We start from the raw sequence: 25,566 nt of genomic DNA on the forward strand, positions 1-25,566 counted from the left end.
ACATATTCAAAACAAATCAAATTATTTCACATCTAACAAATCTAACATAAACTAAATAAATCTAGAGTGAGTCTATGGTACTATGCATATTACGATTTGTTACCTTGCTACGGCTCTATATTCGAGTTTTCAAATCCTAACGGTCGATCCGAACCGTTCATCTTGTTCTCCATATTAATATGTGTTTGAAGACCAAATTTTACATTTTTTGAAATTTTTTTACTATTTTTTTAGATTTATTGAAAATCACTGTTTTTGGATGGTCCAAAATTTTTAGATCAAGTGATTTTCTAAATATCTAAAAAAATAGTAATTTTTTTTCAAAAAATGTAAAATTTGGTCTCCAAACACATATTAATATGGAGAACAAGATGAACAGTTCGGACCGACTGTTAGGATTTGAAAACTCGAATATAGAGCCGTAGCACGGTAACAACCCGTGATATGCATAGTACCATAGACTCACTCATAAATCTAACATATTCAATAAATCTAACAAATCTAACATAAAAATAAATCTAACAAATCTAATTACTTAACAAATCTAACATAAAATAAATCTAACAAATCTAATTACTTCACATTCAATAAACATAGCATAAACTAAATCTAACATTCAATTTAAATTATAAATTTCTCTACAAAAATAAATCTAACATTAAATTTAAATTTTAAATTACTCTACAAAAATAAATCTAACATTCAATATTTCAATCTAACAAAATTTAATCTAGCAAAATTTAATCTAGCAAAATTTAATCTAACAAAATTTAATCTAGCAAAATTTAATCTAACAAAATTTAATGTAACATGAAATAAATGTAACCTTTAATCTCACAGGAAAATCTTCGAGAATACCTTCGTATTTCCGTTTGCGTTTGCCTATTTGTAAAATGAATTAAATTAACAACTATATTTTTCTTTAACAAGAAAATTAAAATTGGACAATAATGAAAATATTGATATTGAGATTGAAAGAATGAGGGATGAAAATATTGAAATAGAGATGTGAAAATTTGTGATAGATGGGAGTTTATTTATAGAGTTTTATTTGGAGGGATTGAAAATTTGAAATTTGAATTTAAAAAAAAAACTGAATAAAAAAAGGGTCAAATCGGATATGGGGCCGGGTAGGGGTCCGGTTCCGAGTAGGGGTTCGGGTGGGGGGAAATGTTTAAAATTTGAATTTAAAATAAAAATAAAAAAAGGTGTCACGGGCACGGGTGTAGTTCGGTCCGGGTTATCACGGGTTCAATGGAAAAAAACCGGGTCCGGCCCTTCTCATACCCGTACCCGTGTACCCGTGCATACCCGGGGCACGGGCACGGTCCGATCGAGTAATGAGCATGGGCGGACCGGACCGGACCGGGTTCGTCCCCCGGGGTATTAGCAAACCACTATATTCCATACATGTTTAATGTTGGTTCAGGTAATTATACTGGGACTTCAATTGTTCCAATGTTTTCTGTATGTGTATTCGCTACATATTTTAAGGTTGTTTATATTTTTGGAATTTCTTTGAATTTTTCAGGGGTTTAGAGCTGTATTGGATTTGGCAGGTGGATATTCTGCGTGGGTTCAGAATGAACTTCCAATTGAGCATCATAGATGAAAACACAATTGAGCATTTTTAGCTTTAATGTAAGTTCCACATTTTGATTTAAAATGGAGAGTTGGAGGTGATGTTGCACAAGGGAGTCAAATTTGAGATTGAAGCACTGTATGCTAACATAGTTAAGTGTTGACTGGAGGGCATGTGGTGCGGTTATGCAAGTTTGGGATATCATAGGAAGACATGGAAGTTTCGGATGTACTCACATAGGTAGGGAGCATAAGGATTTTGCTCACAAACTAGCCAATTTGGGCAGGGTTAGTAATATGATGTATTAGGGTAGCACGTTTCCTTTATTCAATCTTATATAACCGGTTACTGGTAAATTAGGTTTAGAAAAATGGTATTAGGATAACACATTTCAATTACTATGAAAAATGTAAACTTGTGTAATGTAACCTTACTTGAATATTTGAATTTCTTTGCACTATAAAGAGAAAAAATAGATTCAACATGTGTAATTAATCGAATTACCTCATTACTGTGTTTTCTTTTTTCCTTTTGAGCACAAATTGAACTGTTTGGTTTTGTTCAGGGATCTTGTCCAACAGCGTGATAATTCAGAATTATGATGATTTGCCAACTCGTGCAGTAAAGCTGATACCTTTTTTTTCTTGGGAAAATTGGTTATTTGCCATTCCAAAACCTTAAAATTTGAAAAATACCACCCCAAAATTAGAAATCATCATAATGCCACTCTAAACTTAGTTAATTTTTAATTTTACCACAAATAATAATTAATGACTAAAATACCCTCCCATCAACAATGAACTGACCTTATGACTATGTTCATTTTATATGCATCAACAATGGAGTAGAACTAGGGTGCTCTTAAGTTTACCAAAGTTTTGGTGAGCTTAACTCTAAAACTTATCAAATCGATTTCAAATGATGAATCCGAACCGTTGAAACCCACCTACCTTACGTGTGATGCATCTACATGTGAAATTTTTAAACATTTGAATTAATTTAGTATAAAGTCAAGCGGTGAAAGGTCTTATGGAACCCATCCTTAATTATCGTCCGCATCTATCTTACGGTTGTTACTGACTAGGAAAGCTAATAGAAAAGGCTTTTTTGAGAAGAAGTTGGTAAGGCCGAGCTGATCACCTCATGAAGTTATTCTGGCAGCTGTACATTCCGAAGAAGCTCCTTCATCTAACACTAAATATTAATCAATAAAAAAAAGAAAGCAAAAGAAAAATAGCACTCTTAAGTAAAAAGACATCCCTCCACATGCTAGGTCTAGTCTCTTTTTCATGAAAAATATATTGACACTTTGCTTTGAATGAGAAAGCATAAATACCATACTTCAGTATTTGACCAAACCGATCTAAACAAATAATTATTATATCCTAGAGACACACTAACAAATAACAATGTTAAAGTATTAAACCATATCAATTTTGGTTAACAATGTTAAAGTATTAAACCATATCAATTTTGGTTAGAGCTTCAACAGGAAAAACAAAGAAGAAGAAGTCGTAGAGCATAAGTCCACAGTCCACTCCTGAATGAATCAAATCCAAACAAGCCAAAACTGGTATCAAGACCGGTACCGGTCTTCAATGAACTTGCTTGACTGTATATGTATGATATACAGGAGAGAGCGGTGAAAGATACTGGTAGGTAGTGGAGAGAGAGAAGACAACGGACAAGCGTGGAGGGATTGGGAGCGCTTGGATCATTTGATATCCTGAGAGGCAGGTGAGCATTGGAGGTTAAATCCTAATCATTCAATCAAAGAACGGTTTGATCTCTAAGAAATTTTTTGAAGGGCAAAATAGCCTTTTAAATATTTTATTAATATTGATTTATATTTTTTAGTGAAAAAAGTTGAAATAGGTACATTAATAAATAAGTCATGTTTAGATGGGAAAATATCTAATTTTCAATTTTAGATGGGTAAATATCTAATTAGTGAAGTTGTGATGGGTATATATCCAAATTTCTCTATTTTAAAATATAAAAGGAACATAGTCATTGTGATGGGAGGTTATTTTAGTCATTAATTATTATTTGTGGTAAAACTAAAAATTAACTAAATTTAAAGTGGCATTAGGATGATTTCTAATTTTGGAACAATATTTTTCAAATTTTAAGATTTTCAAGTGGCAAATAACCAATTTTCCCTTTTTTCTTTATCTCTCATTTTTATGTTCAGGTCGGATAAAGATAATAAAGGGAGCTGAAGTCCAGGTCCATTATACTTTAATACTATGCTTGATGTTTCTAGTTTCCCGAATTTTTTATTAATAGAAAATAAATTATTAAAATATCGAGATTCAATACCGTTTGCATTTTTTTTTTAAAACTAAGAAGAACGGGGTAATACAACTCGTCCCTGCGGACGGACCAACTGAACCCGTCCGGTTAACAAACAATTAACCAACCTAACCAACTAAACTAAAACCAAACTAACCGAAAAAAAAAAAAAACCTGGACGGGGAAGTCCAACCCATCCCACATAATTCAATAACGACAAAAACGCACCGCGCGAAAAAAGAAAAAAAAAAGAAGAAAAGAACCTGGACGGGTTTGTCAAGCCCGTCCGAGAAATCGCAAAAAAAAAAAAAAAAAAAAAAATCGGGACGGGGTTGTCAAGCCCGTCCGAGAAAATTCTGCAAAGTTACGTTATATTATATTATTATATTATATTATATTATATTATATTATATTATATTATATTATATTATATTATATTATTATATTATATTATATTATATTATATTATATTATATTATATTATTATATTATATTATATTATTATATTATATTATATTATATTATTATATTATATTATATTATATTATATTATATTATATTATATTATATTATGATTTTATATATATTATATTATTATATTAATATACTTATATATATATATTATATTATGAATAGAACTAGTTTAGTTGTGTTTAAGTTCACCAAAGTGTTTGGTGAGCTTAACTCCAAAACTTATTAAATCGGTTTCAAATTACGAATCCAAACCGTTAGAACCTGCCTATCTTGCGAGTGATGCATCTACATGTGAAAATTTTAAACGTTCGAATTAATTTAGTATAAAGTCAAGCGGTAAAAAAACGTTCAAAAAATAAATGCACTAACGGTAAAGATTAATTTTAGTGCATTTATTTTTTGAACGTTTTTTTACCGCTTGACTTTATACTAAATTAATTCGAACGTTTAAAATTTTCACATGTAGATGCATCACTCGCAAGATAGGCAGGTTCTAACGGTTTGGATTCGTAATTTGAAACCGATTTAATAAGTTTTGGAGTTAAGCTCACCAAACACTTTGGTGAACTTAAACACAACTAAACTAGTTCTATTCATAATATAATATATATATATAAGTATATTAATATAATAATATAATATATATAAAATCATAATATAATATAATATAATATAATATAATAATATAATATAATATAATATAATATAATAATATAATATAATATAATAATATAATATAATATAATATAATATAATATAATATAATATAATATAATGTAATAATATAATGTAACTTTGCAGAATTTTCTCGGACGGGCTTGACAACCCCGTCCCGATTTTTTTTTTTTTTTTTTTTTGCGATTTCTCGGACGGGCTTGACAAACCCGTCCAGTTTTTTTTTTTTTTTTTTTTCTTTTTTCGCGCGGTGCGTTTTTGTCATTATTGAATTATGTGGGACGGGTTGGACTTCCCCGTCCAAGCTTTTTTTTTTCGGTTAGTTTGGTTTTAGTTTAGTTGGTTAGTTTGGTTAATTGTTTGTTAACCGGACGGGTTCAGTTGGTCCGTCCGCAGGGACGGGTTGTATTACCCCGTTCTTCTTAGTTTTAAAAAAAAAATGCAAACGGTATTGAATCTCGATATTTTAATAATTTATTTTCTATTAATAAAAAATTCGGTTCTAGTTTCACTTGTGTAGATTATATCCATTATTTAATAAGATTTGATAATAGTAAAAATATAAGGGGTTCATTCGTAAATTTTACTTATTGTTGTCAGTTTTCATCATTTAGATCTATATCAAATATAATACTGTTAAGGGCCTATTTGCATATTTCATTTTTTTCTCTAATTAATAATGATGTTTTCTTACATTTAATTGATTAGTAACATTAAAATTGCCGAAAATTTTATTAACATACAAAAAATAACCAAATTTTAAAAATCACTCCAGTTTTCAACAAAATTCCAAAAATAACCAATCCGTTGGATAATCCAGTGGATTTGAAAAACACCTTTCCGCTAGATAATTTAGTGGATTTGTATTTTTTTTTCCGTGGAATTATTTTTTTTAGATATTTTAATTGTTTTAATATATCATGGGAAGTTCTATATGTTAATTGTTTGAGTATTTGAATATGATAGTAGCCGAATTTTTTATTAATAGAAATAAAAAAAAAATTTAAAAACAACATAACTTTTGAGTTTTTGCGAAAACTAAGTAGATCGGGTTCTGTAAACCCGTCCCACCGGACGGGTCCAATTGACCCGTCCCGGTTCCCTCTTAATCACTTAGCTTAATCAAATTCATTCGTGCAAAAAAAGAAAAAAAAAAAAAACCCGGACGGTACTACACAACCCGTCCCGGATCAAAAAAAAAAAAAAAAAAAAAAAAAGAAAGAAAGAAAATCTGGACGAGTTAAGTAATCCCGTCCAGAATTTCAAAGATTTTTATATTATATTATTATATTATATTATATTATATTATTATATTATTATATTATATTATTATATTATATTATATTATATTATATTATTATATTATTATATTATATTATATTATTATATTATATTATATTATATTATATTATATTATTATATTATATTATGATTTTATATATATTATATTATTATATTAATATACTTATATATATATATATATTATATTATGAATAGAACTAGTTTAGTTGTGTTTAAGTTCACCAAAGTGTTTGGTGAGCTCAACTCCAAAACTTATTAAATCGGTTTCAAATGACGAATCCAAACCGTTAGAACTTGCCTATCTTGCGAGTGATGCATCTACATGTGAAAATTTTAAACGTTCGAATTAATTTAGTATAAAGTCAAGCGGTAAAAAAACGTTCAAAAAATAAATGCACTAAAATTAATCTTTACCTTTAGTGCATTTATTTTTTGAACGTTTTTTTACCGCTTGACTTTATACTAAATTAATTCGAACGTTTAAAATTTTCACATGTAGATGCATCACTCGCAAGATAGGCAAGTTCTAACGGTTTGGATTCGTCATTTGAAACCGATTTAATAAGTTTTGGAGTTGAGCTCACCAAACACTTTGGTGAACTTAAACACAACTAAACTAGTTCTATTCATAATATAATATATATATATATAAGTATATTAATATAATAATATAATATATATAAAATCATAATATAATATAATAATATAATATAATATAATATAATATAATATAATAATATAATATAATATAATAATATAATATAATATAATATAATATAATATAATAATATAATATAATATAATATAATAATATAATATAAAAATCTTTGAAATTCTGGACGGGTTTACTTAACCCGTCCGGATTTTCTCTTTTTTTTTTTTTTTTTTTTGATTCTGGACGGCGGACGGGCTTGCTTAATCCGTCCGACAATTTTTTTTTTTCTTGTTTTGCGCGAATGAATTTGATTAAGCTGAGTGATTAAGGAGGGAACCGGGACGGGTCAATTGGACCCGTCCGGTGGGACGGGTTTACAGAACCCGATCTACTTAGTTTTCGTAAAAACTCAAAAGTTATGTTGTTTTTAAATATTTTTTTATTTTATTTCTATTAATAAAAAAACCGGATGATAGTAGTTTTAAGTTAAATGGGAATTAAGACTACAGATTGAAGATTGAACCACTAATAATAAATGTCATAAATAAAAATTGGAACAATATAAAAATAAAATTAACTGTCATTGCAAATTTATAAGTATATAATTTAATTGTCACTACAGATTAAAAATTAAAACATCAATGTTGGCATCTGTTTGAAGAAGATCCTTTTACCACTCTTCTTAATGTAATCTAATAAGAATTAATTCATACTATATTTTTTAATCAACTATTAATTATGGTCCAAATATTGTACCATGTTAGTATATTTCTAACAGAAATTACAAAAAAGCTATTTAGTATTGAGGAAAAAAAAAAATTTGGGCAGCCCGACGCTTTCAAAAGAGAGAAAGAGGGAGGGAGTTTCTTTTTTATTTTTTTTAATAAAGTTTACTTACACATGCAATGTGTACAAAGAGTTTTTTGTGGGATGGTACGATGGGGGAAGCATTGCTTTTGTAGTTTGTCTTGTCATTGTTGTGACTGGTATGACGCTCCTATTGTATTTAGTTATCGATCTACTTGCAAGAAATATGCATCACCAAGCAAGCAGTGTGCTAGATCAATTGTATTTAAACCTTTATTTGCAAGCAATTAAATTCTAAATCTGTACAGTTTTAACTCTTAACTACTTTTGTCTTTAAATCAAAAAAAAAATATTTTTTTAATATTTTTTATTTTTATTTTTCTCTGATCATTCTCGTACATTTTTCTAATGATCCGTGATGAACTTTACAAATCTAAAAATAAGAGTGTTTTTTACTCGATTTTCTCTTTCAAATGAGACCCATGAATAAATATTTTTGAGTTATTTTGAAATTGCTATATTTTTTTTTTCATTTTTTCTTTCAAATGCTTCTCATTTACCTGAGTAAAACTAGGGTGTGATGTGCTCACCAAGAGGAGTTGGTGAGCACACCTCCAAAATGCTATCGAATTGACTTCGAACTATGAATCCAAACCGTTGAAATCCATGTACTTCGTTAGTGATGCACGTACATGCAAAAATTTTAAAATTTCGAATTTATTTAGCTCATGGTCAAGCGGTCAAAACAATGAACATTTTCTAAGTTATTTTTTAAATTGTTTTATGTATTCATTTTTCATTATTTTTTTTGACCACTTGATCATTTACTAAATGAATTCGAAACTTTAAAAATTGTGTATGTACATGCATCACTCACAAAGTACTTGGATTTCAACGGTTTGGATTCGTAGTTCGAGGTCAATCCGATAGCCTTTCGGAGGTGGGCTCACCAACCTCTCTTGTCGAGCACATCACACCCTAGTTTTGCTCCATTTATCCACTCTTTTTAATGCTTCTCATTTTTCTCTTTCAAATGCTGTCATCTCTTCCCTACAACCATTTAAACCTCTGATGTCATCATTTAAAGTACTATGTTAAAGCGTTTAAACCTTTGATATCGACCACACATTTAAACCTTTGTATACAATCGTTAAAAGTAGTTGTGTTAAACATTTAAATAGTGCTCATGGGTTTTACTTTACAAAAAAAAAAAAAACGACTTGAAAAAAAATTCAAAAATATTTCTTCATGAATCTCATTTGAAAGAAAAAATTAAGTAAAAAAAAAAGTTTGGAGACCAAATTTTACATTTTTTAGAATTTTTTTACTATCTATTAAGATGGTTTGAAAATCAATGTTTTTTAATGATGCATAATTTTAATAAAAACAGCGATTTTCAAATCATCTTAATAAATAGTAAAAAAAATCCAAAAAATGTAAAATTTGGTTTCCAGGCACATTTTAATATAGATTAAACATCTAATGTTTGGATCGGCTATTTGGACTTCGAAACTAGAGATATGAGCGCAAATTAAAACACTCACTTTAATTTGCAAAACATGGTAGCATTACTATATATATATATATATATATATATATAGGACTTGGCTACGGTGTTATGGGTAGTTAAGAGGCCTCCCGTGCTACGGCTCAATATTCGACTTTTCAAAATCCTAACGGTCAATCCGAACCGTTCATCTTATTCTCCATATTAATATGTGCTTGGAGACCAAATTTTACATTTTTTGGAAATTTTTTACTATTTTTTTAGATTTATTGAAAATTGCTGTTTTTCAGACAAATCTGGACCATAAAAAACAGCGATATTCAATAAATCTAAAAAAATAGTAAAAAATTTCCAAAAAATGTAAAATTTGGTCTCCAAACACATATTAATATGGAGAACAATATGAACGGTTCAGATCGACCGTTAGGATTTTGAAAAGTCTAATATTGAGCCGTAGCACGGGAGGCCTCTTAGCTACCCATAGCATATTAGCCAAATCCTATATATATATATATATATATATATGCTTGAGCTCAAGCACTGTTCTTCACTTACAAAAACAGATTAATAACAACATAACAAAAACAAAAATAAAACAGATTAAACAATGCCAAAGGTCAATGTAAAAATAAAAAAAATAACACAATGATCAAAGAGCACAATAAGTATTCTTTTAAGTCAGCATCTTTCATTGATTGAAATAGAGTTACATACACATATTTTAAGGCTACGTGGTCTCTACCCTAAGCCACAAAAATCCCAAGCACCTACTCAAATATGTTATCAGAAACAAAAAAACCCAAATACATACTCAAAGCACCTACTCACAAAAATTTCAGATCAGTTCCTTCACCAAAAAACTAATCAAAGCAGCCTCAAATACCATAAAAATTGATCAAACCTGAGGCTTTGTTTACCAGAAAATTTAAATAAGACTATAAAACCAGTAACTTGGATTTGAGAATAGTAAATGATTATTTCTCTTTATCGTCGACATCCTAGAATATATGCAGAAAAACAAATTAAAATCAGAATAATGTGGTTTGAACATTCTATCTCACTCCAATTTCTATAATATCCTTGGTTAGGTGCAACTTGTATAACAAAAGATAACAATAAGAAATCACAGGGTAACCTTAAATTATAAAATTAGCTGACGAGAAATACTTATATTTGGTACTGAATTAACCAAGGATAGCAATATCAGGTAAACCAAAAACTTTGAAATAATATAAACGATTATCTGGCAAACCTCATAGTCCACTCGACAGCAATTTCATCATGTTTAGCCTTATCTGTCAAGTATAACCGAGCAATGCTTGGCATGAGGGGATTGACTGCAATAGCAACCAAAAAGAAAATCAAAGATGATTAATTTATTATTAGTGATGGCTGATGAGTGATGACTGAAGTGAAGATAAAAGAAACAAGTGTATGTACATGGGGACGGGGTAATAAGAAAAGGGAACAAATTTTTTACATGGATCGGGATTGATCATGATGGATCTGATGGCGAGAAGGAGCTTAGAGATTGTTGTTGCGGGGCTCCATGTTACATTCCGAAATTTTAAAACATGATTAAATTTCTAAATCGATCATTTGGCTTAAATAAAAAGTTTAATTAAATTAACGATCGTTCAGAAATTTTCTGACTGACTAAAACGAAACTAAAATTTTGAAATATAAATAACGTATGAAATTATGTAAATTATAAAACTCGTTCATTTAGAATTTTTAGAGAACTAATTGAATATATATAATTATATAAAAGGAGATCGATTATTCGAATCTGAAATTTAGAATTTAACACCTGAAATATTATAACGAATATATGATAAATTTTACGAGACTTGATTCTAATTTTTGTAACATAGAACGTCTTAAAATAACCGATTGAGACCATATATTAAAAATCAGAATTTTAGAACCCTTGATCTTGACCAACACAAATCCTGATATAATACCATTCATTGGATTGAATAAATTTAAAGCCTCCCTTGTAAATCAATTGATTCAATATACTCTGCAATTATCTTGGTCGTCCGATCTAATCTAGCACGAATCTTGAAGCAGCCCTTTAACAAACCCCTCTCCCTTCTCTCATTCCCTCCTCTCCCTCTACCCGTGACAGAACCCCCCCCCCCAGCCCCGTCCCCTCCTCTCTTCTACGCCAAAACCAGGGGGGCTCCGCCCCTCCCCTCTCCCGTCGCCGGTGAACCCACCAAACCCGCCCCCTTTCTCTCCTCTCTTCCTCTCTGTCCGTGAGAGCCCCAGCCCCCGCTCCCTCTCCTCTCTTCCACGCCAAAAACAGGGGCTCCGCCCCTCACCCCTTCCGTCGTTGCAACGGCCACCCCACCCTCTCCTCTCTCTCCTTCTCGGTTCAGGAAACCCCCATCACCCGCCCCCTCTTTCTCTTTTCCCGCCTCCCCTCCCCTCTCATGAAACCCTAGGAATTAGGGTTGAGGGGTGCTGCCTCGGTGCTTGATTGGTGCTGTTCTGATGCTTGGTTGGTGCTGAGCCGTGCTAATTGCTGGTTGTTGTTGCTCCGGTGTCGATTCCCCTTTTCCCCTTTGCTATCTCCATACCAGGCTAGCTCTAATCGGATAAATTATCGAGCCTCTTGTTTAAATTGATTGTATTTTGTTGAGGGAATTGTAGTTAATTACACCTTTTTGCTCGGGTTGTTGATTTTCCCGGCAATTGGTGCTGACTTGAGGTTTGAGCCGTGTTGTTGATTTCTGGTGTGCCTATTCTGATCTGACCTGTGGCTTGTTTCTGTTTTGCTGGTTTGTGTTGAGAATGTGGTACTTGTGATGCTTGTTGTTGTGTATGTGCTGCTGGTACCAGTCGGTACTGGCCCAGTGATACCACTGGTATTGTGCTGAATTTTTGTGTGTATATCAGTCTTTGAACTGGCAGGGACCATATTGCAAATTAATTATATTTAGGGGTCTGAATTGTAAAATATAAGGCCTTATGTAGAGTAGTATAAATTAAGAGCCTAGATGTGAAAATGTGAGGTTTTGAATTAATGGCCGGCCTATGCATTAGAAATGTTATAAATGGACTTGGAGTAAATTGTGAATTGTTAACTAGAGGCTTAAACCTTTACTAAATTATGGGCCTTTAATTAAATTGAATTGGAATAAAATAATTGATACGTCAAATGGGACAAAGTGTAAATTGGTGAAATTTATATACATGGTCGGCCATATGTGAATTGAAATAATTGTAAAGAGGTCTTAAATTGAAATGTTGGTAGATAGACTTTGAAATAACTTGTTATGACCATATGTATGAATTTATGTGAGATTGTATAAATATTAAGTAATAAAGAGGAATAAAAAGGATTGACACCAAAAATATATGAATTTCGTTGAGGAAAGTATAAAGAAAATAATATCACTCAAGTAAGCAGATAAATCGTCGAACAATGATTTAAATTAAGTATACATGTAATATAGGCGTAGACTCGGTCGAACAAGACCTTGCGGGACACTTCGAGACGTCTGATCCGTAACTAAGCGGTATGCTCGTCATAACCAGGTGCGGGATTCTTGGACTTGTTTGATACTTTATTTTCAGGAATTAAACTGTGTTTTCGTTTGTCATGTTGAATATCATTAATTGCATCATTGAATTGTGTATAGCATTTGCATAGCCCAATCAAATTAAACTCGAATTGACGTGACTTGAGTGATTTGCATGCTGGTATGGTTGTAGGTTGTGTCGATATATTATGATCTGATTTGATTGAAAGTCACCACGATTTGATTTGATATATATGTGAATGGATTTACGAAGTTAAGCACTTGGATTCAATGAATTTGCAAAGTCGGGAAGTATGCTGGCTTTGATTCCCAGGATTCTAAATGGCCTTACGTGAACGGCCCTCGATATTCCCAGTACCGGTTGGGACGAGGGAGGGTGATTATGTTATGATGTGTGATTTGGAATCGTGGGTGACTAGTGTGTAACGTCTGTGGCTCGGTGGCATTTTCCTACGTGTTAATGCATTTGGACGGTCAATTGACTATTACGAACATTGAAATGATTCCAAAGAGGATTTTCTTTATATGATTTGAACCAGACCTTAATAAACTGTTAAGCCAAGCAATTGCAGATGGGTGTCAGATAAAGGGTCCAGCTCGGTTGGCCATCTGTAGGTGTCAGTAACCCTACAGATGTGGGTTTGATAAAGGGTCTAGCTCGAAAGAACATCTGTAATTGCTACAAGCCCTAATAAATTGAGTTAAGCCAAAATATCTGTTGTGTTTGAAATTCATCTTGGAAATTCCGTTAACTGTGATTCATCTGATTAATTGTTGTCGAGCATATGCATTCCTTTTTATTATGAATATGAATTGATTTGAATTGCTGTTGTTGTATGGTTTCATTTTTGAATATGGAGTTTGATTGCAAGTCCAATAATCTAAACTGTGGAAAATTTCGCACTGAGAATTTATTCTCACCCCCACCCTTTGGGTTATTTTCAGGTTTATTACACGGATACAGCAGATGATGATATTGGTAATGCATATAAAAAGATCCACTGCCTTGCGTGTATATGTGACACTTAATAAATATACGCGGCAGGCTGTCAGACCCGGGATTTGGGGTGTGACACTCCATCATTCTTTGAGAATGCCCAAACTCAGTTTCCCTGCTGAATTAACATTGCAATGGTATTTTCTTCTTTGATGGATCTGATGGCGAGAGGGATCGGCAAAAGGATGGATCTGATGGCGATTGATAGATAGGAGGAGGCGATTGTAAGAGGAGGCAAAGAGGGATCGGCGAGAGGGAGGAATTTTCAGGCGATCGTAAGGAATCGTAAGGGATCGGCGAGAGAGGGAGGCAGAGAGGGATAGAGGCCATTTCTTATTCTTAATTTTACTTAAAGGGTATAATCAGAAATACAGAAATACGTATTCTAAAACATAATTTTTCAGATTATTTTTAATAAAAATTGTATAAAAATTGTATAAGAATAACAAATTTATGAATTCATGAAGTTTGGAGTGGTATTTTTCCAATTTCAAAGTTCGGGATGACATTTTCACAATTTGAAAGTTTTAGAGTGGCATTTTCACAATTTTTCCTAAAAGAAAATAGTGGGTGAAATAAATATTTTCTTTTTTGGCTGGAATACAAAAGTAGTACAAAAGTAATTAGAAGTTAAAACTACACAGATTTATAATTTAGTTGCTTGCAAATAGATGTTTAAATGCTTGTGAGTAACATTTTAAAATGTTAGAAACAAAACTTTACAAGATCGAATATGAAGGCTGAAAATGTGTCAAAATTAATAGAACAACTCAAGAACGCAAGACTCTCATGAATCTCCCTTCCCTCTCAGATTTTTTATTTCTTTTTCTATCTTGTATAAATTACACGGCTCTTACATGTCTATTTATCAATTCAGAAATATTTTATATATCATGCTAAATATGGAAACAAATCCTTAGAATTAATGACAAATAATCAAATATTATCTATTGTCTATTTCACTAGATATGATTAATATCCTTAAATTTTTTATTTCCTTCTTTTGAGTAGATATAGATCTTTTAGAGGATTCAGCTTGATAACTAAATTATGCTAAAACCGAGTATAATCTTAATAAAATAGAAGACATTAAATACTTGAGAAATGCGCTCGGAAATCCATTTGGCGGGCTACATATAAATAACATGATCTTTAATTTTATAAAAGATGATCCTATTTTGAGCATCTAATTTGTAATACTCACCACATCTTTCTTTATTACCGATTTTATTCTTATTAAATACTTTTTTTTAAAAAAAATTTACTCTTAAATGCAATACAGTTTAAAGGAGGCAATTTTTTAGATCAAACAATTTACAATTAGTTAGTAATCTGAAAAGAAAAAAATATATTAATAGCATGTAAATACCCACATATAGATCGCTTTAGCGAAATAAATCTGCTGCGATATAAAACGCTTTTAGTGTTGTTAATGAAATAATCCACGGCATTGCCTCCAAAAAATAAAAAAAAGAATCTCCCTCGAATTGAATTAAGATTCCAATCCAACATCCATGGAGAAGAAACACAAGGCCTCGCTCTCCTCCACCGGCTCCGACCTGTCCAGCTGGTGCTGGTTCCACCTCCCGCCTGAACTCCTGGACCAAATCTATGCGCTCCTCTCCCCCTCCGATCGCCAACGTTTTCGCCAGATCTGCTCAGCCTGGCGCGGTGTCGCGAGGCAATCCATCCCTCCTTTCCCTCTTGTATTCGAGCCTCCTCGCCTCCTCCATAGAAAACTAGACAACGGTTTCTCCTTCTTCGACATCTTCAATTGCAAATCCCTCTACTGCTCTATCCCTCCTCCCCATAACAAGGCCCATTGCTTCGGCCACCTCGCCGGCTGGTTCTTCTTGGTCTCAGGTCAAAATCCATACCGTGCATGCCTTTTTAATCCAGTACTGCTCACTGAGATCCCTCTACCTGACCTCAACTCACGCATTCGAAAGGCAATTTTGTTGGCCGCACCCGCACCAGGATTCCCCAATTGTATTGTGGCAGTGGCAGTGATGGGATGGTCGGGTTATATTGCGGTGTGCAAACCAGCAGGGAAGAGATGGCAGGTGCTTGATCTCGGGCAGGGGCAGCCTATAATAGTTGCAGATATCATTTTTTGGCAGAACCAGCTATGCGGGATTGTAAACCGTCATGCGGTTCTGATTTGTAACTTTGACATGGAATCTGGCGAGACCAGTATATTAACTGTGCGGTTTCCCAGGCTGTATAGCTGTACTGTTGATGCTTTTCTGGTTGAGTCGACGGGTGGTGACCTGTTGGCAGTCCTAGTAGATGCTCGCAAGTTCAAGGTGTTTAAGCTGGTCCAGCAGGACTTTACTTGGGAGCAGATGGAGCGAATCAAGAATCAGGCTCTGTTTCTCGGGAAAATTCAATCTGAGTCGGTTCCAGTCAATCAGTTTCTTGACTCGGGTTTGAGAGAGAACACAATTTATTGTACCAGCAATATGACTAGGAGGAATTTTAATTTTAGGGGCACCTATGGCGTACCGATAGTTTATTCAATGGAGAATAGGTTGTCAATGGACTATAGGGCAGTGAGAGAGGTACCAGTCTCTGTGCAGTATCCAATCCATGAGGAGCCAGTTTGGGTTAGCCCCATTATTTGGCCTTGACGGGTTTACGTCGGGTTTAACGGTAAGCTTTTCTTGTTTAGAGTTAAAAATATGATTAGGCCAATCCCATTAGCTGTAGTAAGCTAGTAATATTGCAAAATTTTACAGTGTAGTTGTAATTTAAGAAATTTAGTATTTAAATGCTGAACTTTTTGGTTGTTCTTTGGACGCATTTGGGCAATATTGGAGTTGTTTGGAGTGTTTGCACATAAAACATTTTATTCTATAGATGCAAAAATGTTTTGAACATGTGTTTTGAAACTAAGTAAAAGTTGCAGTTTTTGCATTACTATTGAGTGGAGTAAATAGATTCTGACTTGCGCAATGTTTCATTCAAGAGAACTATAATTGTTTCTAGGGCAAATGCTTCTATGGACAAAATTTTAGTAAGGACTGTTCATTTCTTTTTTATTGAACGGTTCACATTACATTTTTTACCATCAGATATTTTCACTTCAATTTTTTGTCGGAAGGTTAAAAAGGTAATATATTTCGGTACCGATCCTAATGGTCATTTAAGGGTACAAATGTCAAGAGAATGGAGGAACTCGCAAGTTATACTCTTGTTCTTGTTGTTTCTTCTTTAAGGAAGCGTTTGGATGGAGGCAGAATAGAGCTATTCTCAGGAACATCTCTATTCCGCTAAAACAGTGTACTGGTACCATTCTCTGGTAGTGGTACTAATGTTGAACCGGTTAGGTACTGATACTAGTGTTACTTGTCCCATTCTCTGGTAGTGGTACTAGTGTTACTTGTCCTATTCTCTGGTAGTGGTACTAATGTTGGACTGGTTAGGTACTGGTACCATTGTTTGGTACTGACGTGAAAAGTGCAACATATTACAGCACATGAAAAATGTCAGCATTAATTTGATACCCATCTCCATGGACCAGAGTATAGTATACAGGTCTAGACTAAAACAGCAGTTGGTATAAATCGATTGGCACAAATCTTGATGAAAGTCGATACTAGCCCCAACTGTTATGTGCAAATGTAGCAGTTTGAACTGATAGCAACATGTACCAGCAAAAAAAAAATGGTGTGGTAAGAATTACCTTGTTCAACATCATTGGGCATTACATTATACCTTGAAACTAATGGATAACCTTAAACATTAGTCCTCTAATTAAGATCTAAATTTATTTACGAAAATCAAGTACAAAGATCAAATATTACACATAAATTCTTCTAAATAGCATTTACAATATGTAGAGTGTGTGTCTGTTAATGTTTATCATCAAACCAGAAAAGTGTCAGACAGATTTAGATGACAGTCTGCTTTGTTGTTTGGAGAGAACGGTATCGATGCATATTTACAGATCAACAAAAATAGGTGCAGCTACTGCTAAGGGAAATAGAGTAAGAGATCAGCAGTTGGTTCGATTGAGGATTATTGGTAATAAAAACGGATGTCAGGAAGTTACACTGAGAACAATTTGGTGCAGTTACATATTGATAAATCAAGAGCTATATTTTAGACAGCAAGTTATTTTCATTTGTGTTTTCTAATATTTGTGAATTTTGTTGGTTTTAAACTAAAAAGAAGAAATATATGGAATTTTGTCTTGAATATATGGAATTTTGTCCTTTCATATATTTTGTGGATGAGTTGAGGCCGTGAGAGGGTTAACAAGAATATTTTGTTCAATTCAAAATTTATGATAAATTAAACTGTCAAATTTTAGAAAAAAGGTGCTACTGATTAACTTGCTTCTCTCTTTCTAGTTGCTACAATAAGATATGCTACATCGTTTTACCGGGACTACTTCCAACAGAAGCTAATTCCTGTTAAAGCTGAGTCTCCAATGTTTATAACCTTAAATAACTATTAATTTACTAATTTATGTATTAGTACCTTTAATACTATTAGATTGATATGTGTTTTGGTTTATACAATTTTTGGTTGCAAAACAAAATCATAAATCAAAATCAAACAAACATAATTTTTAAACCAAGCTAAATCAAATAAACCGAATAATTAATAGCCAAATCATATGGGGTTTATTCTAAACAAAGGCGAACGATCCTTGCAGAGTTTTAGCAACTCATGGAAGCGAACCATTGGTGTTCTAGTATTTATCATCTCTTCAATTTTCTTATTTATTTTTTAAGGTGTTCTAGTTTGAAATTTACTTTTGGGAAAATATACACAGAGGACCATGAGGTAAACTCGCATTGGAGATGCATCAGCAGTTATGATATGTTTTTCGATACTTTAAAAAAAGATAATGTTATCTAAATTAATGTGTATATATGTGAATTTAAGAAATGGAGGAGGAGAGTTTAATTTTTTTTATTTATAAAATTTTAATAAAAAATTTAAACCTTAAATATTAAACTAAAAGTGTTAGATATGATCTACATTATTTTATCTATACACATGTAAAAAAATCATGACATTTTAACTTTATTTTGATAATTATTGAGCAAAAATACACTAATGTGAATAAAACCAAGATGTCAATTTTTGAACTTTGTGATTAATATAAAAATAAAATTGAAAAGTGATAATTTTTTAAGTGTATTTAGAAAATAACTTAGATTATACCAGACGGTTTTATTTTTACATATAAAATTTATAAGTATTGTTATTAGAAAATAAAAAATAATCAAAATATGATGGAGATTGGAGGCAAAAAAAAAATGAAGATATTTGAATCGTGCAGTTCACAATTTTAGCAAAAAATTGAATTAGCGGAATGGCAATAATTTATCTAGTATTATTCTCAACTTCTAATTGAGCATTTAGATAGTTAATGAAATAAACAGTCATGCTATTTCGGGATTATAATTATTCTTGACGATCCATTCCGCTAATTCATTACTATTTTTAATTTTTAATTAAGCGTTTGAATTATAAGTGAAATAAAATAGTTATTTTATTTTAGAAATAGGACAATTATTGACAATGCAAACGTACCTCGAAGAGTACAGCTTTGAGTTAGTTGGTCCATCTACTTGTCAACTGATGTATACATACTTGTACCTGTACTACAGCTACTTGAGGTTTGAACTTGATGCACTTAACATATAAAAATTAAAAAAATAGATTGATCACGAGAAATAAACATATGGAGCAACAAATTTAAATATTCCATTAAAAACAATAATCTTTGTTTGGTGAAGGTCAAATTCCTCCATTTTTATTGCCCATCTTTTAAAACTACATTTTAAATTGAAATATCAAAACAAAATTATGAAATTGATACTATATTATGTTTTCTGTGCATATATAAAAAATATAACACTTAATTTTGTTTTAATTAGCATAAAAAACTCATAACAAAAATGTGGACAATTCTTGAACGTTGATTCCTATTAAAATAAATCGAAAATGTTGTAATTTCATATATACCTGTAGAAGTAATATATATCAAATCCGTCAGTTTTATGTTTTATTTAAATTGTATGATTTTGTTAAGGTATGAAAAGTAAAGACATTTTAATCCTTCAATTAGTAACATTATATTCGGAGATGCAAAATTCATAAATTACTCGTGAACTATGGTTCAATGAGATAGGAAAGAAAATAACAGCATGAAAATTAGGCAGTTTGCCAATATCATGTCATTAGTAAACAAAAACAAAAAAAAAACTAATCAGTAGATCCTAGACCTCTTAATCTATACATAATCGATTAAACATTCAAACACATCAAAATTGGACATAGCCGCCTACAATTTCAGCCGAAAAAATGCCTAGAACACAACAAAACCTCAGATAAAAACTGTGCAGTTATTTCCTGCGACAAAAAAAATGTAAATAACAAAAGAGAGAAAAAGAATTATCATGACCTCTATCGTCGATCAGCATCCAGAGCTCCTTGGACAGTACTCACCCCCTCCATCGAAATACATTTTCTCACTTTCCACCTAGGCACCTCAATCCGAGGAGGTGGGTCCAGTGAGAAGCAAATAACCAAAACTGTTAAATTATCACAGCTATTCCTCTCGAGAGCCTCCTTAACCAGTTCCCTCGAGCACAACTCAGGATCATTATGTAACAACAGTGACTTTCTCACCATAGTAATTGCACACTGGCTACTCATCACATCCCACAACCCATCACAAGCCATTACCAGGAACTCGTCTTCCTGTGTAAGTGAAGATTCATGCAACTCAGGTTCACCGCTGAGGGGGCAGACTGAGCCCTTGGCACCCTTCATGTGCCAGTCTCCAAGTGCTCTGGAGACTGACAGCTGTCCATTGAGGTACCCATCAAATACAGTACCGCCAAGCTTCTCTATTCTAACCTTTTCAAACTTGCAAGTGGGTTTGTGGTCCTTTGTCATATCAACCGCCTTGCCCCGTTTACTCAGCACAGCTCGACAATCGCCCAAGTTGGCAAGTAGTAGAGTTCTGATTTTATGAAAGAATTAGTGCAAATGTGATGTTTTGTCATACCTAGTATCAAGTTAGCTATTGGCTCTTTGGCATATATTACTTTTTATGTAAAATTTATGATTCCACTAGACAGAAGCAAACAGGTTCAGCCATTATTTTGCCTACTTAATTTTTAAATTTATATTTAAGGCTCCCTAGTTGGATTTCACATTGTTACTTGGATAAAAATAGAACATTTTATGTTAAAATTGCCGGACAATATAAAGTTGTAAAGTGCTCAAGCAATGGGTAGAAGCTAACTTTTCAAAAATCAGTGCTGTCAGGACAGTGGTCCCTGAGTTGCGGTCAAGAGATCTGGAATCAGCAAGTGCATGATCAGCCTTCATAAATGCACTTCTCATCGCTTTGTGCATGCTATTTGGGAAATGATTATCTTCTATGATAAATTTGAGTAGATTGCTCTTCACAAAATGGGCAGCATCATTGCCACAGTGGCCATCAAACACCTGTAAGACACCACATTAGTCAATGGGAAGAAAGGCAAGGAAAGTAGCCATGCTTCATCAGTAATTTTATGTACAGGTTCAATATGTAAAAGTAGAGTAAGCTTGGAGTCAAATAAAGACAAAATTGTTTGTGTGGCTGTATTGCTATCCAGTAAAGTAATTTGCTGTCCCATTTAAGTGAAAGAAATATACAACATAACTCTACCCTTTTCCCACTTGATTACTGTTATATAGAGTTCCCCATTTGCCCGGGTTGCAATAACTAGTTTTAATAATGTACCAATAACTAGCATAGTTAACAACAACAACAATCAAGCCTTTAGTCCCAAACAAGTTAGAGTAGACTACAAATGAAACTCAACCAGAGTCACAAAGTCAAGATAGTAATAAAATAATAATAAAAATAATAATGGCAATAGTAGTAATACTAATAGTAATAATGGTACCAATAATAATAGTAATAATACTAATAATAATACTAAATATATTATGCCCACACTATAGAATCATAGGGGCCGAAGTCTTAACCCATGCGTCCTTGACCCCAAATCACCAGCCCTATGACTTAAAACCTATAAACCTACCCCTAAACAATATTTCCTAGGTCATGATTCTTGTACGTAGATCGCTAACCTCCAAGCGCTTCTATCCAAAGCCAACTTTTCAAGTACATTTCATTCTTTCAAATCACTTTTTACTGGTTTCTCCCATGTCAATTTGGCTGACCTCTGCCCCTCCTTGTGCTTTCAATACGGCTTATAATTCCATTACGCACCGATGCCTTGGGAGGTCTCCATTGGAGATGACCAAACCATCTCAAGCAGTGTTGGACGGGTTTTTCTTCAATCGGTGCTACTTCAAGCCTGTCACGAATATCATCGTTTCTGATTCGATCGCGTCTTGTACAACCACAAATCCACTGCAACATACGCATCTCCGCTACACTTATCTCCTGGACGTGTTGTCTTTTAGTAGCCCAACATTCTACACCATTCAATATCGCATGCCTGACCGCCGTCCTATAGAATTTTTCTTTGAGCTTTTGTGGGACTTCTCTATCACATAGGATGCTAGATGCTTGTTGCCATTTCACCCACCCTGCTCGTATCCTATGACTAACATCTACATCAATCTCGCCATCACCCTGTAGCATCAATCCCAAATATCGAAAGGTGTCCTTCCTGGACACTACTTGTTTGACCAAAGTGATGTCTCTATCCTCTGACCTGGCACCACTGGACTCGCACCTCAATAACTAACACAGTTACCATTAAAATATATATATAATAAACTAACAAATATAATTCATATGCAGTTTGTTTCAGCCATATTTGTTTATTTTAGCATTGAAAAATTTCAGCCTATAAATGACAGGTTATGCAAAAACATTGCAAGGACTCACCCCATAAAAGGCACCAGGTGCAGGGAAGCTAGGTGGCGCACTGAGGTGCTCAACTAGATTATCAATGCATACATGTTCATCTTCCATGTATGATTTTGTGCCCTTCTCAGACCAGCTGCCCGATCGAAAAACTGGCATGTACCCAACCTGGGGTTCAGTTGGAGACATTAAACCCATCTTTCCAAAATCTAAATCCTGCAAATTAAGCAAAATCATAAATTAAAATAAAAATTGTAATTACGAGAAAGTTTTTTATTTTCGGGATATATCTTTTACTCTAAAATTACGAGAAAGTTTTTTTTTTTTTTTACCTGAACATCTTTCATTAGTAATTATAACAGTAACTCCAGAATTTAAAGTGAATGCATTTAAGTCAACATTATTTCCGGTTCTATATACACACATATATTGCAATTGTTATGGTTTTATTCGTTCATTCATTTTTGATGCACTGATAGAAATTTGAACTAAAAAAGACAGAACTTTTTGGTCATTAGATTTAGCATAATAGTTCTTTGATGTGGCCTATATATGGCTAAGAGAACAAAATTCCCTTTCCAATAGTTATTGCTGCAAAGGCCACTTTTGTACATTACATGTTTGTCTGTCTGCTAAATAAGAATAACTGTTCTGATTTGAAAAGAAATAGTTACACCAATTCGCACAGATTTTATTATTACTAATCAGAAAGGAAACAATCATGGAAAATTGAACTTAACAATTTTAGGGTTGGAATTGCAACCTATTACCAGGAGTCTAATCCAATTCACATATTCCATGCCATATTCGAGATTAGCTTTATTATATCAATCATTCACTTGAAAAAGGCACACTTACAAGATCAGTCGATGAGGCGAATCGGATATCGGCGTGGCTAGGGATGGACGGGAGACGTGGCGGCTTGGCGAGCACCCTTGCCTTGTCTGCTGGTGGGTTCCCGCTATCTACGCCGGTGGTGACGTGGCAAGAGTTCCCAGCATTGTCGCCATCACCACCTTCCCTTTTTCTGCATTGCTGAACGAAACTTGGAATTCGAGGGATGCATACGCCTCCGGATACGACGGGAGGGCCGATTGTGAAAATTGAAGGGGGAGACGATGCGATCTCTTTTGCGGTTGGAGGCTTGGTGCCCATTTCCATTGGAAAAAGTTATTATGGGAAGATCGAAAACAGTTTCCTTTTCTCTCCTTTTTCCTCCTACCCTTTCGCTTTCTAATTTTTTTATCCCACTGTACAAAACTTTTTAGTCGGTTAAAGAAGGGGAGTTAATTATAGAGGAGGATTGATTAATTCGTTTTGTTTTGTTAGACACACAGCCTAAATAAAGATGGTTTTGTGTTAGTTAATGATTGATTATTCGGAAGGAAGCGTCTAATTGTCCACAGCCTTTTGTCCACCATTTGTCCACAACTTTGACTTGTCCGAATACTGTAAAATTACTTCTACATGCTATACAATTATACAACATATCACATAAAATATATCAGTTAATCATATAACATCTAGCAACTATTTGAAGTGGTTCCAAAATAGTTAAAAAAAGATTGCAACTTGCACAACAGGACAAAAAGGTTGTACTTTCAGACTGTACTTTCGAAAAATACAGTTATAGGAAGTTATTGGCAGTTAGAGTTAGTTATTAGCGGTTATTAGCACTGGGTTGAATATTGTATATGTAAAATTGAATATTGTATACTGTAAAATTTTCAATTGAATCTTGTATACTGTAAAATTTTCAATTGAATCTTGTATACTGTAAAATTGAATCTTCTACACAGTAAAATTTACAATTCAATCTTGTATACTGTAAAATTGAATCAACAGAACTGTAAAATTGAATCTTGTATACAGTAGAATTTTCAATTGAATATTGTTCGGATGAGTAAGAAGCCTTTCTATCATTTTTTTCTTTCAGATTTTCACAAGATGAATACTGTAAAATTACAATATGAATACTGTAAAATTACAAGATAAATACTGTAAAATTAACAAATCAATACTCCAAATCGCATTTCTATCATCTCTTTTCTCCAGATTTCTACAAGATGAATACTATAAAATGACAAGATGAATACTGTAAAATTAACGGGGCAATATTATAAAATTAACAGATCAATACTCCATATCGCATCTCTATCATCTCTTTCCTCTAGATTTCCACAAGATGAATACTGTAAAATGACAAGATGAATACTGTCAAATTAACGGGGCAATACTATAAAATTAACAGATCAATACTCCATATCGCGTCTCTATCGTCTCTTTCTTCTAGATTTTCATAAGATGAATACTGTAAAATTACAAGATGAATACTGTAAAATTAACGGGGCAATACTGTAAAATTAATAGATCAATACTCCATATCGCCTCTCTATTATCTCTTTCCTCCAGATTTCCACAAGATGAATACTGTAAAATTAACGGGGCAATATAGTAAAATTAACAGATCAATACTCCATATCGCCTCTCTATCATCTCTTTCCTCCAGATTTCATTTGAAATGCTAGATCTGTTATTGCATACAACGAAAACAACAAATTCAACAGAAATAACTTTCTAGATTTGAATTTTGCCGTGCTCTTCAACAAAAACTTATATTCGATCGCGCTCCACGATTGAAGGTTTTATTGCGATCATGTATAAAAAACGAGATCGAAACAATATTCTAAAAAAGAAAATCGTCATTGCTGGCCCAATTCGTACTGATCAGACGTGAAATGAAATCAGAGAAATGAAGTCAGATCCATAAAATCTGACTCAATCAGAGAAATGAAGTCAAATCCATAAAATCTGACTCAAGCGATATGGAGAAAATTAGAGTAGAAAATTATATCACGTCA

The 25,566-nt window shown here is 33.0% G+C and overlaps 2 protein-coding genes and 1 long non-coding RNA gene across 4 annotated transcripts; 1 reads left to right on the top strand and 2 right to left on the bottom strand.

The window, feature by feature from the left end:
- Positions 1-9,967: 9,967 nt before the first annotated feature.
- LOC144551430 (uncharacterized) lies at positions 9,968-10,861 on the bottom strand. The gene is made up of 3 exons (XR_013510822.1): positions 10,778-10,861; positions 10,550-10,634; positions 9,968-10,295 (listed from the first exon to the last, which is right to left on the bottom strand). It is a non-coding gene; the product is annotated as an uncharacterized LOC144551430 (long non-coding RNA).
- A 4,439-nt stretch (positions 10,862-15,300) lies between these two features.
- Positions 15,301-16,623, top strand: LOC144551423 (uncharacterized). The gene has a single exon (XM_078299379.1). It carries the CDS (start codon positions 15,360-15,362, stop codon positions 16,473-16,475), a length of 1,116 nt encoding a protein of 371 aa, XP_078155505.1. The 5' UTR covers positions 15,301-15,359; the 3' UTR covers positions 16,476-16,623.
- Positions 16,624-19,997: 3,374 nt separating this feature from the next.
- On the bottom strand, positions 19,998-24,011 carry LOC144551424 (Protein phosphatase 2C family protein). Of its 2 annotated transcripts, none has more exons than XM_078299381.1 (4): positions 23,564-23,992; positions 22,727-22,921; positions 21,119-21,324; positions 19,998-20,833 (listed from the first exon to the last, which is right to left on the bottom strand). In XM_078299381.1, exons 1-4 carry the CDS (start codon positions 23,864-23,866, stop codon positions 20,272-20,274), a joined length of 1,266 nt encoding a protein of 421 aa, XP_078155507.1. In that variant the 5' UTR covers positions 23,867-23,992; the 3' UTR covers positions 19,998-20,271. The 2 variants fall into 2 exon arrangements, 1 of the variants encoding a protein (XP_078155507.1); XR_013510820.1 differs by lacking the exon at positions 19,998-20,833 and adding an exon at positions 21,958-22,579 and having other exon boundaries at positions 21,199-21,324; positions 23,564-24,011.
- Positions 24,012-25,566: the final 1,555 nt, after the last annotated feature.

Source organism: Carex rostrata, chromosome 3 (genome assembly GCF_964058835.1).
Source record: "Carex rostrata chromosome 3, lpCarRost1.2, whole genome shotgun sequence".
NCBI lineage: Eukaryota > Viridiplantae > Streptophyta > Magnoliopsida > Poales > Cyperaceae > Carex > Carex rostrata.